Source organism: Thrips palmi, unplaced genomic scaffold (assembly GCF_012932325.1).
Source record: "Thrips palmi isolate BJ-2018 unplaced genomic scaffold, TpBJ-2018v1 HiC_scaffold_18, whole genome shotgun sequence".
In the NCBI taxonomy this organism is placed as follows: Eukaryota; Metazoa; Arthropoda; class Insecta; order Thysanoptera; family Thripidae; genus Thrips; species Thrips palmi.
In genome coordinates, this window is record NW_023144627.1 from 9,839,276 (window position 1) to 9,852,863 (window position 13,588).

General features: G+C 48.6%; 3 protein-coding genes across 3 annotated transcripts in view; 1 reads left to right on the top strand and 2 right to left on the bottom strand.

The window, feature by feature from the left end:
* The window catches only part of LOC117644368, a 70,827-nt gene extending 65,535 nt beyond the window's left edge, over positions 1-5,292 (bottom strand). Inside the window, exon 1 of the mRNA XM_034383762.1 lies at positions 4,877-5,292. Within this exon, the coding sequence (XP_034239653.1) occupies positions 4,877-4,936 (60 nt within the window). The 5' untranslated portion in view covers positions 4,937-5,292. The remainder of the gene's footprint in view (positions 1-4,876) is intronic.
* A 1,307-nt stretch (positions 5,293-6,599) lies between these two features.
* Positions 6,600-11,820, top strand: LOC117645001 (protein PTHB1). Its single transcript, XM_034384867.1, has 15 exons — positions 6,600-7,095; positions 7,188-7,390; positions 7,465-7,553; positions 7,628-7,892; positions 7,982-8,214; positions 8,297-8,427; positions 8,508-8,688; positions 8,782-8,997; positions 9,082-9,327; positions 9,426-9,715; positions 9,797-9,961; positions 10,045-10,185; positions 10,273-10,459; positions 10,560-10,706; positions 10,785-11,820. Exons 1-15 carry the CDS (start codon positions 7,030-7,032, stop codon positions 10,886-10,888), a joined length of 2,664 nt encoding a protein of 887 aa, XP_034240758.1. The 5' UTR covers positions 6,600-7,029; the 3' UTR covers positions 10,889-11,820.
* LOC117645002 (NIF3-like protein 1) lies at positions 11,364-13,549 on the bottom strand. The gene is made up of 10 exons (XM_034384868.1): positions 13,410-13,549; positions 13,162-13,301; positions 12,949-13,086; positions 12,762-12,870; positions 12,500-12,650; positions 12,293-12,398; positions 12,076-12,217; positions 11,905-11,988; positions 11,599-11,732; positions 11,364-11,516 (listed from the first exon to the last, which is right to left on the bottom strand). Exons 1-10 carry the CDS (start codon positions 13,507-13,509, stop codon positions 11,466-11,468), a joined length of 1,155 nt encoding a protein of 384 aa, XP_034240759.1. The 5' UTR covers positions 13,510-13,549; the 3' UTR covers positions 11,364-11,465.
* Between the last annotated feature and the right edge of the window lie 39 nt (positions 13,550-13,588).

The window sequence follows — 13,588 nt, forward strand, 5'->3', positions numbered from 1 at the left end:
ATACAGCGAGCCGATTTTCCGCAAGACTCTAAGCTTTCGATTCCACCCTTCAGAATGGTCAAACAATTTCTAGTTCTCGCAGGGGAGCGGTTACACTGACACGCAGTCAAAGCTGTCATGGCCGTGTGCCGGCCGCGCGGAGCACGGTAGCATGAAACCGTTTGGTTTTCAAAAACTAGAAATGGTTTGAACATTCTGAAGGGTGGAATCGAAAGCTTAGAGTCTTGCGGAAAATCGGCTCGCTGTATGTTGGGGTCTAGCTCACCTCCATTTATGACTTAAGGAGGGTTAAACCTGCCGATCTCACGTTACGCAACATCACGTCTTTCCTAAGCTTGTCGTTTCAGTGCCGAGACTCAAAATGTCAAACAAATTACACCAGTCTGTTCCTCAAGTCTTCCTCTTTCCGAAAATGTATAGTTTTGTTAACTTCGGTGCCTGAAATACATCTGCGAGCGCTAAATAACGCGCCGCGAGCCGCTCGATCGCTCGCTCGCTCGCTCGATCGCTCGCCCCGCAGATCAACTTTTCCTTAAAAGAACGCACCCCTTTAATCTTCTCATAACGCCTCGCCGTTTAAAACGCGGGCTGTGGCGGTATGGACGTCCTGCACTGGCAGAAGAAATAAAAAACAATAAACCCCGTTATTCTTTTCTTTTTTCTTTTTTTTAAGCGGCTTTTTTTTACAGTGTGCTTTTTGTTTTTGTTTTAAGTAAAGGGCGGAAAACGCGAACGCGCCGCGCCGAAATAGTGGCCGATTAATCGAGGCGATTGTTGTTATCGATAATGAAGCGCGGCCGCCCCGAAAATAAAAGAGAGAGAGAAAGAGAGAGAGAGAGAGAGAGAGAGAGAGAGAGAGAGAGAGAGAGAGAGAAGACAAAAAGAGCAGTTGCGCCTGCCCAACGCGAGCGGGACGAGCAAATTGCGAGTTATTAGTGGCGGCCACACCGACGGTACGTCGCTATACGTGATCGACAGAGTCGATCCGATTTGCTCTGCAAGCAAAAACAAAAAGCAACCCCCACCCCCTTACAAACTCACTCACACACACACAGACTAACACACACACACGAGATTTCAAACGCCTTGTGAGTGAGGTCATTACCTTTATAGCCACAAATGATGGGGACGGGTGTGTTTGAGTGTGTGAGAGTGAAATGGCGTGGAGCGAAGTTTCGGGTTAACCGCCTTAAGCAGATCGCCTTAAGCACGCTGCCTTAAGACGACAGGCTAAAGCATACTGACATAAAGTGCTCAGGTAGGAGACTGACAGGCGCTCTGCCTTTGGGCCACTGCCACCCTGTGAGGACACTTCCTTAGACAAGCAGTCTGCCAAGAGCAATGCCCTGTCTGACTCCCTTGAAGAGGTTGCCTTAAGCACACGTGCCTAAAAGGGAGTCCTTTACACTACCTTAAGTACACTCCCTCAAGAACGCCCGGGCCTTAAGAACACCGCCTAAAGTATACCGCCTTAAGTACACCGCCTTAAGTACACCCCCTTAAGTACACCGCCTTAAGTACACCACCTCAAGTACAGTGCCTTAAGTACAGCGCCCTAAGTACAGCACCTTAAGTACAGCGCCTTAAGTACCGCGCCTTAAGTACGCCGTTTTAAGTGCACCGCCTTAAGTACGCGTCGAGCACTGCCTAAAAGCATCCAATCACTGCCTCCGGGTGCCTTGCTTGGCTCTGCCCTCTGCCCTGCCTGTCCAGCGATTCAGAATAGTCGTTCGTCGCTCTGTCTCTGTCGCACTCGAGGGGCACTCCGCAAAGGTGCGAGGGAGACGGAGCTCGCGCTTCAGGATCGCTCGGCTGACCGCAGCTTCCTTGTTCTCGCCCGAGCCGCCAGGGCTGGCCGGCCTCCGAGCGCCTCCAGGGCCCTGCACTGCTAGTCCTGGACTCGGTCCTGGATGGCACAAGGCTCGGCGCGAGGCCCGGCGCGAAGCACAAGGGGTTGCGCAACGAGGCCCGCCGGGCCGCCGCGTCTGCCGCGTCGCGGAGCTTCGCGGTGCGGCGCGGGTCGCTGGTCCGCCGGCACCGCGGCCTTCGCCGTGACTTCCCCCTCCCCGCCGTCCTCGTGATCCCCGTCCTCCTCGTCCTCGCCGTGCGTGGCTGCGTGACGCTTGCATCTGTTCCCGGAGGAATTTTAATTGGGCCGCGAGACAAATTGTGATCGCCCGGCTCGGCTCGGCCGCACCACCGCAAAGTTGGCGCGGCCGCGTCCGAAAAGCGGAAGACTGCCGAAGGCACCCGAAGGCACCCGAAAGGCAGCGGAAAGCACACAGAGACTGCAGTGCACATAACTTTGTACTGAGTTCCACACATAGCGAACTTAAGTGTAACTGTGTACGGTACTGAGTTTTCAGCACTGTGGCCCCCCACTGCCGGAAACAGCCATTGCACTATGGGATGCAGCCACCGCCCCACGCGGCCCTGCCCACCGCGTTCACACGGTCCACGTCGTCATCTCTGTCCCTCTCGCACCCCCACGGGGCGCCCCCCAGGAGTGCGACAGAAACAAGGCGACGAGGCGTCCCATGGGGATTGGCCTGCATGCAGGAAGACGACCGTGGCCGTGCGCGGTCTCGGTAGGTTAGGCCGCGGGCGTGGCGGCGTGCCGACGGCGAGAGGCGGGGCGGGGCGGGGCGGGGCGGGGCGGGGCGGGGCGGGGCGCGGTGACGGCGCTGGACGTCGCCCTTGGCTCGCGCACCGCGCCGCTACCGCCGAAGACACCGCGCCATCTGAATCAGATCGGCAGCGCGTTCGGCCGTTCGTTCGTTCGGCCTCGCCGGAACACCTGTCGTTGCACAGGCACACAGCGCCGCGTCGCCGCGTCGCGTCGCCCACTGAGAGTCAACGAGTGGCCGCCGCGCCGTGCCGCCGTGCGTGGGCGAGACAGACAGCAGTCATGGAGGGCGAGGGGGCCAACCCGTGAGGCCAGGGCGCGGGGCTCCTTGCCGAAACCTCGAGGACGTCGCCATCGCCCACCCGGCTCCCCTCCCCTCCTCTCCTCTCCCATCCCCTCCCCTCCCCGCCCTCGCGGCGCCTTGAACTAGACAATGGCGCGCGCGGCGGCAATCGCTATTTTAAAACAGTGCGCTGCCGCCGTGCCGTGCTTGCGTTCAAGTCCCTGATGCAGACCGATTCCGAGAGTCCCTTTCGTCGCTCTGTCTCTCTCGCCCATACAGAATGCCCAAACGAGTGCGATAGAGACAGCGTCCAAGTCTGCACCTACCCCCGATTTTTTCCCCATTTTAATTCAACAAAAACAAACCAGACTGTCGTTTGCTCTGCCGCCACACAGGGGGCCAGAAGACCGGCGGAGGCCGCCAAAATTCTCAATGCGTTTTGAGCTCCAGAGTCGCTATACAGGACTCGAACCGAACGTGTGACCCCACCAATGGATTCCTCGTTCGAAGAGCAATCCATTGGTGGGGTCATACGTTCAGTTCGAGTCCCATTTAGCGACTCTGGAACTCAAATCGCGTCTAGAATTTTGACCGCCTCCGCCGGTCTTCTGGCGCACTATGCAAGGCAGTGCACCTCCCGGTATTCTCCCGTTTTAATTCAACAAAAACAACCAGGCTGTCGTTGGCGCCACGGCAACGCACTAAACCCTCGTCTGTCAAAAAACACGGCTCAAGCGTGCTGAAGTCGCTGAGGTGGCGCCAGCGGGACGAGGCGAAACGCCCCGCCGCAGCGTGCGCAGCGTCCTACACTGTGTGGGGTGCGCGGAGTGGCAGAATGGCAGAATCCACCGCCATTGTCCGGACTGCATAATGATGCAGATGGCCAGGCCGCGCCATCTGCAGGTGGCGTGCCGCCAGTGGCGCGCGGCGCGGCGGGGAGTCGAACCCACGGATTGCAGCACCGGCCCCTCATCAAGGGATTCTTCGTTGAGTACATGCTTCATTCATTTATAGAGAGAAATGCGCATAGATGCGGTCATTGTTTTGAATGATCCGCTAGGTCTGTGCAACACTGTGCTATAACGCTTTCAGAACGACAATAGGACTGATGTTAAGTTTATCATTTCTCAGTCGGGTTTGTTGGCAATGCAAGAGCTGCCATTCAATCATAAGCTTTAATGGTTTTTTTTAAGTGCATGTGTCTTCTGCTCATGCGATCCTAGAGGCAGCCTACTCGATCTGTGCCGCAGATCCACTACATGAAAATTGGTGCGAAACAGGGAATGACCAAAACATTGTGATGTCGGTGGGGCGCAGGGAAGGACCACGACCACAGCCGTGCTGTGATTGGCCATGCCGTCTGATTAACGCTCATCGGCGACGTCACTCTGTCTCTCTCGCACTCATGGGGCGTCATGTAATAGTGCGAGAGAGACAGCGACGAAAAAGCGCCGTTCGGAATCAGTCCGCTAGTGTCCCTGTCCTCGCCCCTTCGTTTTCTTTGTGGGCTCCTCTGCCGGAAGTCACGCACCCGCGTCCCTCCGGCCGTCAGCGCGCTGCGTGCGGACGGCGCTCCCGTCTCTCTCGCACCCTTCCGTGACGCCCCGTGAGTCACCGTGAGTGCGAGAGAGACAGAGCGAAGGGGGCGCAGGCCGGCCGCGTAACGCGCTAATCCAACACGCGGCCCGGGCAGGGACCTGGTCTGCTGCACCGCGGTGGCGACCATTCCTGCTCGGCGGCAGGAGCACTGTCGCTCTGTCTCTCTCGCACCCCCACGATGCGCGCGATGCGCCCGACGAGGCGAGAGAGACAGCGCGACACCGGCCTGCTGACGGACCGACAAAACGCGGTGAACCGCAGCGGTGAACCGGCCGGCCGATGACAACAACACCTGTGCCTTGCCGCGCCGCGCCGAGCCGCACCGAGCGCAGGCTGATGACTTAAGCCGTCCTAACCTCCAAACTCACCTGAAGCACGGAGACGGCGAGCACCAGCCAGACGACGCGCAGCAGCGCCAGCTTCGCCATTCTTGCACTTGGGACACTTTTCCTTGAGCAGCGACGTGCAACACCCACTGGCGGGGGACTGTCGGGCCGAGCTCACACACTACACGCACTTCACGACGGTGGCACATCCAGGCACATCTTCGGGCGGCTGGCCCAACGCGCGCCAAAGGATCTCCTGCGATCTCGCGAGACGGGCGGACAGGCGGGCACTGTGGTCGTTGGTCCTCGGGGCTGTCACTGAAAGGGCACACTCACTCGCGAAACCCCGGGACCGCGTCGACGAGTCGGTTCGGTATTTCGGTTTCGAAGCGCGCGGCGCGAGGCTCGGAACGACGACGGAATCCGCGAAGCTGGTCGCACGCCTCACCGCGGCGCTGTTCGGAGGAGCACTGAGGTGCGCGCCAGAGCAACGGGCGGAGCGGGGCGGAGTCCGGGGGCGTGGAGCGGCGGAGAGGGGGGCAGGGGGGCCTCGCCGCGACCAGCCGCGACCGCGGAGAATTCCCCCACCCCACCCCACGCACGCACCTGGACCTGGAACCAGGTGCCCAGGTGGCCGCGGCCGGCCGGTGCAGTTCTTCCCCGCGCATTCCCGTCGCTTGCAGCACTTTTGCCAAATTCTCGTTCTCGGCGACGAGCGGCGCAAAACGGCAAAACGGAGAGGCAGTTCCGTCATCCGCCTGCAGCCATTCCGAGAGTCGTTTTCGTCGCTCGGTCCTCTCGGTCCCTCTCGCACTCCTGTATCTCCTCAAGACAACTTCAAGAAACTGATCAATCCCTTTCGCTAAGTTTACACCATGTGTTTCAGAAACCCCGTAGAAGTTCGAAGGTATGCAACCCGCTCGCCGTCGTGCGGGCGGGCTTGCCTCCGCGCTGGCCGACGGGCGCCGCAGCGATCATGGGTTGCCACTCGTCCACTAGTGCAGCTTAGTGCAGCTGGGTGACGACGTCCCCCTTCGCCTCGCCGCTCCGGTTGCGCTCGGCTTGCCCGGTCAACTGTCACAGGTGGCGCTAGCGTCGTCTATCGGCCGCCAATCAAACCATCTCGAATGATGTCGCTAGCCGACGAACCACTGATCGGCGAATGTTTGCGAATTTAGCGACATCTTCCTAAATGGTTTGATTGGCGCCGAGCGCAACCGGAGCGGCGAGTGCACGAGTGGCAACCCGTGATCGCTCCGGCGCCCGCCGACCAGCGCGTAGGCAAGCCCGCCCGCACGACGGCGAGCGGGTTGCATACCTTCAAACTTCTACGGGGTTTCTGAAACACCTGGTACATTATAAGGTTTTTAATAAACTTGTCACAAAAAAAATAATGAGGCGTCCCATAAAGATGCGAGAGAGACAGAACGACGAAAACGATTCCTCGAAATCTCGGTTCAATGTTTGTACCGCGAGAAAATTTCAATTTCGGAGGAAGAACTCCCACGCGCGAAACAGCAGTCTGATTTCCAAACACAGCTTTCGATTGGACCTTTGCCTTCGTCACTGTATCCCTCTCTCTGCTCAATTTTCATGTTGCATACGTTGCGTGTTTGGACGTTACCTCCAGTGCGAAAGTTTGGTACTTCAAACTATGTTACTTACAACTTCAAACCATTTAAAACTCGCGCCTCTGCTGCTGATGTTCTCATCTCATCCCATATTCTGTCCTAGCGATTTTGCATACTCCGCCTCCTTGCCTCCCCTCCTCCCCCTCTCCTCCCCCACCTCTCCGGAATACCTTTCTGTTTATTTATTTACCTCTATTCCGGACGGGGAAATCGACCGGATTCCACACTGATAAACGTTTCCCATGAAAAGAATGTGACAAAGGAGAGTCGCATGACAGCCTGCATCTCATTCAGTAATGGAGGTGGTGGATAGGCTCTATTACATAGACCAAATGTCTATCTTGTAACTTGACAGGGAAAACCTAACCTACCTCTAACAAATGCCGTTCTGAAGAAATCTCTGCCTCACTTGGTAGAAAGTATGATACAGCACTTCGAAACTTCAGAGCAATCCTTTACTGAATCCATCAGTCTATTTTTTCACTCTTTTCTCTCATGAGTGCTTGGCGATGCAAGCAAAGTGCCGTCCTAAACAAGTAGTTTGACACTTCACTTTGCGTGAACATGTCCCTCTTCAAGGCACGAGAATGGTGGGGTACTACTTGTGGCCAGGATGAAGGCTTTGATCAGGTATTATTAGCGTAATTTTTATTTCTTTCAACCTATTTCACCTTAGTTAATTTCACTACCCGCTTTAACCATTTCCTCTGTTTTGTTTGAAGGCATCGCTTTGCGTGTCTGGACTGGGTAGTAGTGGCAACGAGACTTCAATGGTGATTGTCGGAAGTCATGCCGGGACTGTGCGAGTATTTTGTCCCAATCTTCCTCCTGCCTCTGAAGCTCCAGGATACAAACCTAGTGACCTTCTCATCGAAGCCACTTTACCTCATCCCATACTGCATCTTCAAGTTGGCCGATTTATCTCGTATGTAATTATACAAGTAGTGTGGTTGAAGTTCATGGCTTGTTAGCTAATGACTCACTTTGATCTACATTCAGCGGCTCACAACAGTTTCATTTGGCTGTTTTACATCCACGGAGTGTTGCTATATATAGCCTAGTGATTCGTGGAGGCAATACAGATCATGGTAAGTGGATATCAAGTTAAATCTAATTTTTCATTTCAGTCTGCTTATGAATTTGTTTTTTTGTGCATTTCCAGGTGATCAAAGTGCATTAGTATTTGTCTATGAGCATCAGCTTAGAAGATCAGCTTATAGCCTTGTTGCGGGGCCCTTTGGAGGAGTAAAAGGGAGAGACTTCATTTGTGTTCAGTCTCTAGATGGAATGCTCTCATTTTATGAGCAGGAATCCTTTGTTTTCTCAAGACAGCTTCCCAATTTCCTACTGCCAGGACCTCTTATTTTTGTTCCCTCAACTGATGCATTTGTCACCTGCAATTCTCTTCTTCACATTGATAGCTTCAGGTAAAATCTTGTACATAAGAAAGCTCATTCAATGTGGCATGTCATTTTTCCTTTTTTGTTATTCTTTTCTTTTCTTTCATGACTACCAGGTATCAAGTGTTGGCGGATACAAGAGAAGATGCCAACAAGCAACTGACACCTGAGTGGAGCCTAAATATAGGGGAATCTGCTCTTGACATTGCCTGTGTGTCCCATTCGCCTTCAGAGGTGGACATTTTAGTTTTGGGAGAGCACAATCTGTTTTGCCTTCGAGACCATGGAACCTTGAAATTCATGCGGCGGTTTGAGTTTCACCCTCGGTGCTTTCATTCATATCGCACAGGTGCCCTCTTGCTTCAGTCTTTTTATGTCTTGGTTTTTGTAATTGTTGGTGCCATTTTACAATTTTTTTTGTATTTTTACAGCTCCTGAGGGACTGTTGATGACACTTATCGCCACTGACACTGGAACACTTCTTGTACAGAACAGTACCACTCTAAAGTGGTCGGCACAGCTCTCTATATCACCCATTGCCATAGCACGGGCCTCTCTCCAGGTAATAATTATGTAAATATGTTGGAGCATTGAACAAACAAAGATTGTAATATTACTGATGCTCTCCTCTTTTTATTTCAGGGCGTGGATGGAGTGATAGTATTACTTTCAGAAACAGGCGAGCTGCAGTGCTGTTATCTCGGAACGGAGCCCTCCCTGTTTGTAGCTCCGTCAATAGAGCCCAAACCCATTGACTATCAGGAAGCAGAGCGAGAGCTAAACTACCTGGGCAGTGTTATAAGAGCTTTTAATGACAATTCTAGTAGGATCAAGTTTCTCTACTGTTCTGAACATAACATCATAACATTTGTTTTAAAGGCTTGCCTAGCATAAATTGCATTGGTGTATTTTTCAGGCGTTCTGATGGCCAATACAGCTGCAGAGCGTGAACTCACAGTCAACGTCAAACCAGGTCAACATCCTGAAACACGAGGGGACTCAGATGTTTGCTATGTGGCTGTAAATTTGGCCCCTCATTCTGCTCATGCTCCTCTGACTAAAGTCCAGGTCACTCTTGTAGCTAAAGCCCCATTAGTAGTTGACCCACCAACTCATACAATACATTCTTTAAGTAAGTGTAATACTCAACCAAGGTCAACAACAGCTGTTACTGTTTCATGTTTTTTTTACTCCTGTTAACTTTTTTGTTACACAGGCGAAGCATACCAGGTGGCTAGCTATGTTGTGTTGAAAAATGCTACTGCGGAATTCGTGTGCTCTTTAGAAGTGTCAATCATGGTTTCCTACATGACTGCGTCTGGTATACCCCGAGTTCTGCATTCAAACTGTCAACTCCCTCTTCGCCTTGTAGCCCGCCCATCCCCTCCAGGCAAAGAAGCAGAAATAAAATTAACTTTCAACACCAATGTTCCTGTTGTCAACTTGCTTGAACTCTTCCCAGGTAATTTCAAATGAAATACACACTTTCAAATGTTTTATGATACTTACAATTTTGTCATTTGCTCTAATAAATTAATATTCTCTTTATTCCTATCCTAGAATTCAATGTCTCTGGAGCGGGTGCCAATATTATAGGATTTTCCCTCGGCTCCACTGTGGTTACTTTGATTGCTGCCAAAATGTCAACCCGTTATCGTGTCCAGTCTGACAGCCTTTTCCCACTTGCTCTTTTATCAAAGCAACTTGTCTATCGCCTTCAGCGTTTCTCAAAGAATGCAGATCAAAAATCATCATTTAAAATTACCTCATCATCACCCCTACCCGTAGAGCTTTTGTTCTCTTGCATTGAGAGCCACATGGGGAGTAGAAAAGATGTTTCTGATCTAAGGGTAAGTAGTGCAAGTACAACTATCTAAGATTTTGTTAAATGCTCATGACTCATATTTATTCTCTTTCCTGTTTTCTTGAAGGATGATCTTGGCCAATTATCTGTTCAATTTCGAGCAATTGAGAGAAGACTTCTAACAAAAATGAAAGACAAGAAGCCAGTACCACTAAATCAGCTTGATACTCTCCTATATGCAACTCAAAATGAAATTATTAGTACCAGTCATAAACTAGAAAAATCACTCAAGGTACCAGTCCTGTTTTTTCTTTAAAAAGTGCTACTTTTAAATTTATTGTACAGTGTATTGTATTTTTTGTGATTTATTTTCAGGCTTTAGGAAAATCTCAATATAGCTTGGCATGTGCTGTAGAATTGATTCACTTAATGCTGCTATTGTCTGACCCACCTCCTCAAGACCTGAAAACATTTCAAGCTGCTATGCCCTCTATTGTAACAGACTCAGATGACCAGGTACTGTAAATGTATAAAAATATATCTACCTTCACTTTGCAAAAAATTCAACAAACAAAATTAAATTATAATTTCTCTTATTTTCAGAGTTGGGAAGATGTAACATTTGCTTCACTCCAATTTATTTTGAACTCACACCAGAAGAGAGACCCCTTGACAGCAGCCCCTGCCAATGAACCTTTAGTTGATTTTTCTAACTTGAAAAGTTTGATAAACTCTGTGCTTTCCATAATGACAGCAGATTCACATGCTACTGGTACCATTGATGCTGAAGGTGATCAGGACATATTTATATTTGCTCAAGGCAATAACTTCCATTATGTATTTTCTCAGCTTAATGTGTGATATTGTAACCCTTTTTCATTATTTTTAAGGTCGTAAACCAATTTCACCAATTCATGAGTCTGAAGAGGTAGAAGAAGAACCTTCAGTACCAGCTGGATCCCGTTTGGCAGAGACAAGAGTACCGTCTGCTAATCTGCTTCAGAGAAACAGACTCCTTCCTAGTCGACCTACAGCAGGTACGTTAACTGTACACTTCATATCTGCAATGGTTTTTCCTCATGTTCTGTGCCTTTGAAAATATTTGTTTGGTGCAGATGCTGTACCACAAAACACCTCAGAGGTTGAAAGCAGCCTTGCTAAACTTACAGTTTCTGCTGCAAGTAAGCAAAATTCTGAAGATGAAGTCTTGTGGATTTGATCTACATTCATCTTGTGTGAAGTAAAATTTTTTTAACATTATTTTGTTTTTACTCTTAAGCACTTACTCTTTTGTTTCAATTCCTATGTTCAAGCTTGATTTCAATGGTTGTGGGGTTCTGTGAACCTGTACCCGTTATATGTAATAATTTTGAGACTACTGTCTGAGTGTGTCCTGAAGTTCACTGGCAATGATTGATTATAAGTGTACCTGTCTGTCTCACTAACCAAGACTGTCAGTTTTAATTGGCAGATTCTTTTAAAACGAAGTTCTAGTCAAGGAACCAAAAGTACAATTTGTATGTTATGTTATTTGTGATATTGGGCTTGGTGGGAAATAAGTCCATTTTAAATGATCTGACAGGACCAAAATATTTGGGTCTTGAATGTGACAAGCCAGTATTTTACTATGTGATGATTGAATTTTTAATAATGCTGCACTGACTATAGATAGGATAAAACATTGACAAGACCAATATTTTTACTGTTTCTTTTATTCATAATTGTTATAATTTCAAAGCAGATTTTTAAAAAATATGGCTGAGTAGCTGTTATGAAAACTTATTCTTCAAGTAAAATCACATTGTTTCCAGTGGGTCTCTGTCTTTTGATGACACAACAAAGTCAATCTAGAGAAAAGAGCAAAAGTAATGCATTATTACTGGAAAGTAAATCTCTTCTAAAATGACTGTAAGTTGTGAGCTACTGTACCTCCGGCATCAGATTTTTCAGGTGCTGAGTAGCTGCAATCTTCAAAAATCCTCTCTCTGAGTTTGAATGCCGTGTCAGAATGACATGAACTCCCTTGTGCACTGCGTCCAAGACTTCGTGATGTGACATTTCACCTGTGTATTCAAATAGAGTTAAAATCACTGTCAAGCCAAAATTTTCAAAGAGTGAATGTGCATTAGTAAAAATTATTCTATCTTTGGAGATGTTTTGTGTTCATTGTCAAACCACATTTTCTCCTGAAGTCGTGAACTAATCAATACAATGATTAAAGGATAAGATACGAACCTGTGAGGTAAAGATCGGCATCCACACCTTTCAGAACACTTCCTCCTGATCCAGCACAAAGTGCTATGGAGGACACCTTGCTTTCTGTGAGCAGATCAAAAGAAACAGGCATAGTTTTAAGAATGAAACAGTAAATAGAAACACAAAAGGACAAGTCTGAGCCAAACTTACCAGTGGTCTCTCCACTTGCCACAGCAACCGCAACATCTGCCAAACCAGTGTGCTCTTTGACAAGCATTACTGCAAGCTGAAGAGGAATTGGTTCCTTCAGCAGCACTTTTCGTCCTGCACCCGCATTGAATCTGGTAGGCATCTGTTCATGAATTCACTTTATTAATTTTCAAGACCTGACTAACAAACCAGAAGTAAAAGATGCCATTTACTATACCTTTGTGTGTACAGAGATGTCAATATCAAGTGCAGATCTAAGGAAGGGAATGCACTTATACTCCTCATCAATGTAGATTTTAAGCCAGACTTTTCCATCTCTTTGACTGGAATAAGACAGAACACATCATTTGATGTTGATATTATTAATTGAAAGACAACTTCAGATACATCTGCAAATTTACAAAATGATTATGCAAACACCTACTCTATCACATTCATGTTGCAGGGAAGAGCAGCTTTTATCTCTCCCATTGCTTTTTCAGCTGTTTCACCATTAGGGAACAAGGCGTTTACTATTTTACTGCTGCAGCCTTCATTGTACCGTTTCAATGGAGTTACAGAGGCATTTTTGCTCTCTTAAAAAAACAAAAATATAGCATAAGAAGTTTATAAGGTACAGATAACTTATTACGTATATTCAAACTATATTTGTATTCAATACTGATCATAAGTAATTTTTTTCTCACCAAAGGCACCTGCTAGCCAATCATTAACACCACCTTCAACACAATCCCATGCAGTATGGGGACAGTATAGAGCTATTTGTTTGTGGAGGAGAGTCCCAACAATTCTCTCCTGGACAAAGAGAGGGCACATCGGTAAGATATGAGAATACTTCACACAATACTTAGCACGGACAATGTTATTAGTTACCTTCCAGTTGTTAGAATTCACCGATTTTACAGATGGAAAAATCAGTGGATGATAAGATATAACTAGCTGTGCATCAACTTCAATAGCTTCCTCAAGAACTTCTTCAGTAAGATCATTAGTGAGCAAAATTTTTTTAATCTGTTGGGAAACAAAAGATTGGTTAATAAACTTCCGCAACATACGGACAAAACACGAGAAAAAAATTTTACGTACCAGTTTTGGAGACGTGTGCGATACCAACAACCCAACATTGTCCCATGATTCAGCCAACTGACGGGGAGCGAAAGTTTCAATTTTGCGAACAACACTTTCCAGGGAACAGGGATCGTTATAGTAGCTTTGTGAGAAGCTTCCTGTAAGTTCATCATATTGAATCAAACTGCACAAATGCTAAAATGCGATGACATGAGAGCCGGCCTCAGGTCCCATGGATGGTGGAAGATACAAGTACGGGTACATACCATGCTTTCTTTTACGTGGCATCGTTCTCAAAGCTTCTACAGGCCAAGCAAAGCGTTCAACAGCAAGAAAACACCTCCTAACAGAGCACAAAAGTGTCATGAAATCGCCTCGCCTCGAAGCACTGTGCACCAAAAATCAGCTGTAAAAACGCACAGTGTAATTTGTCATACACTACATA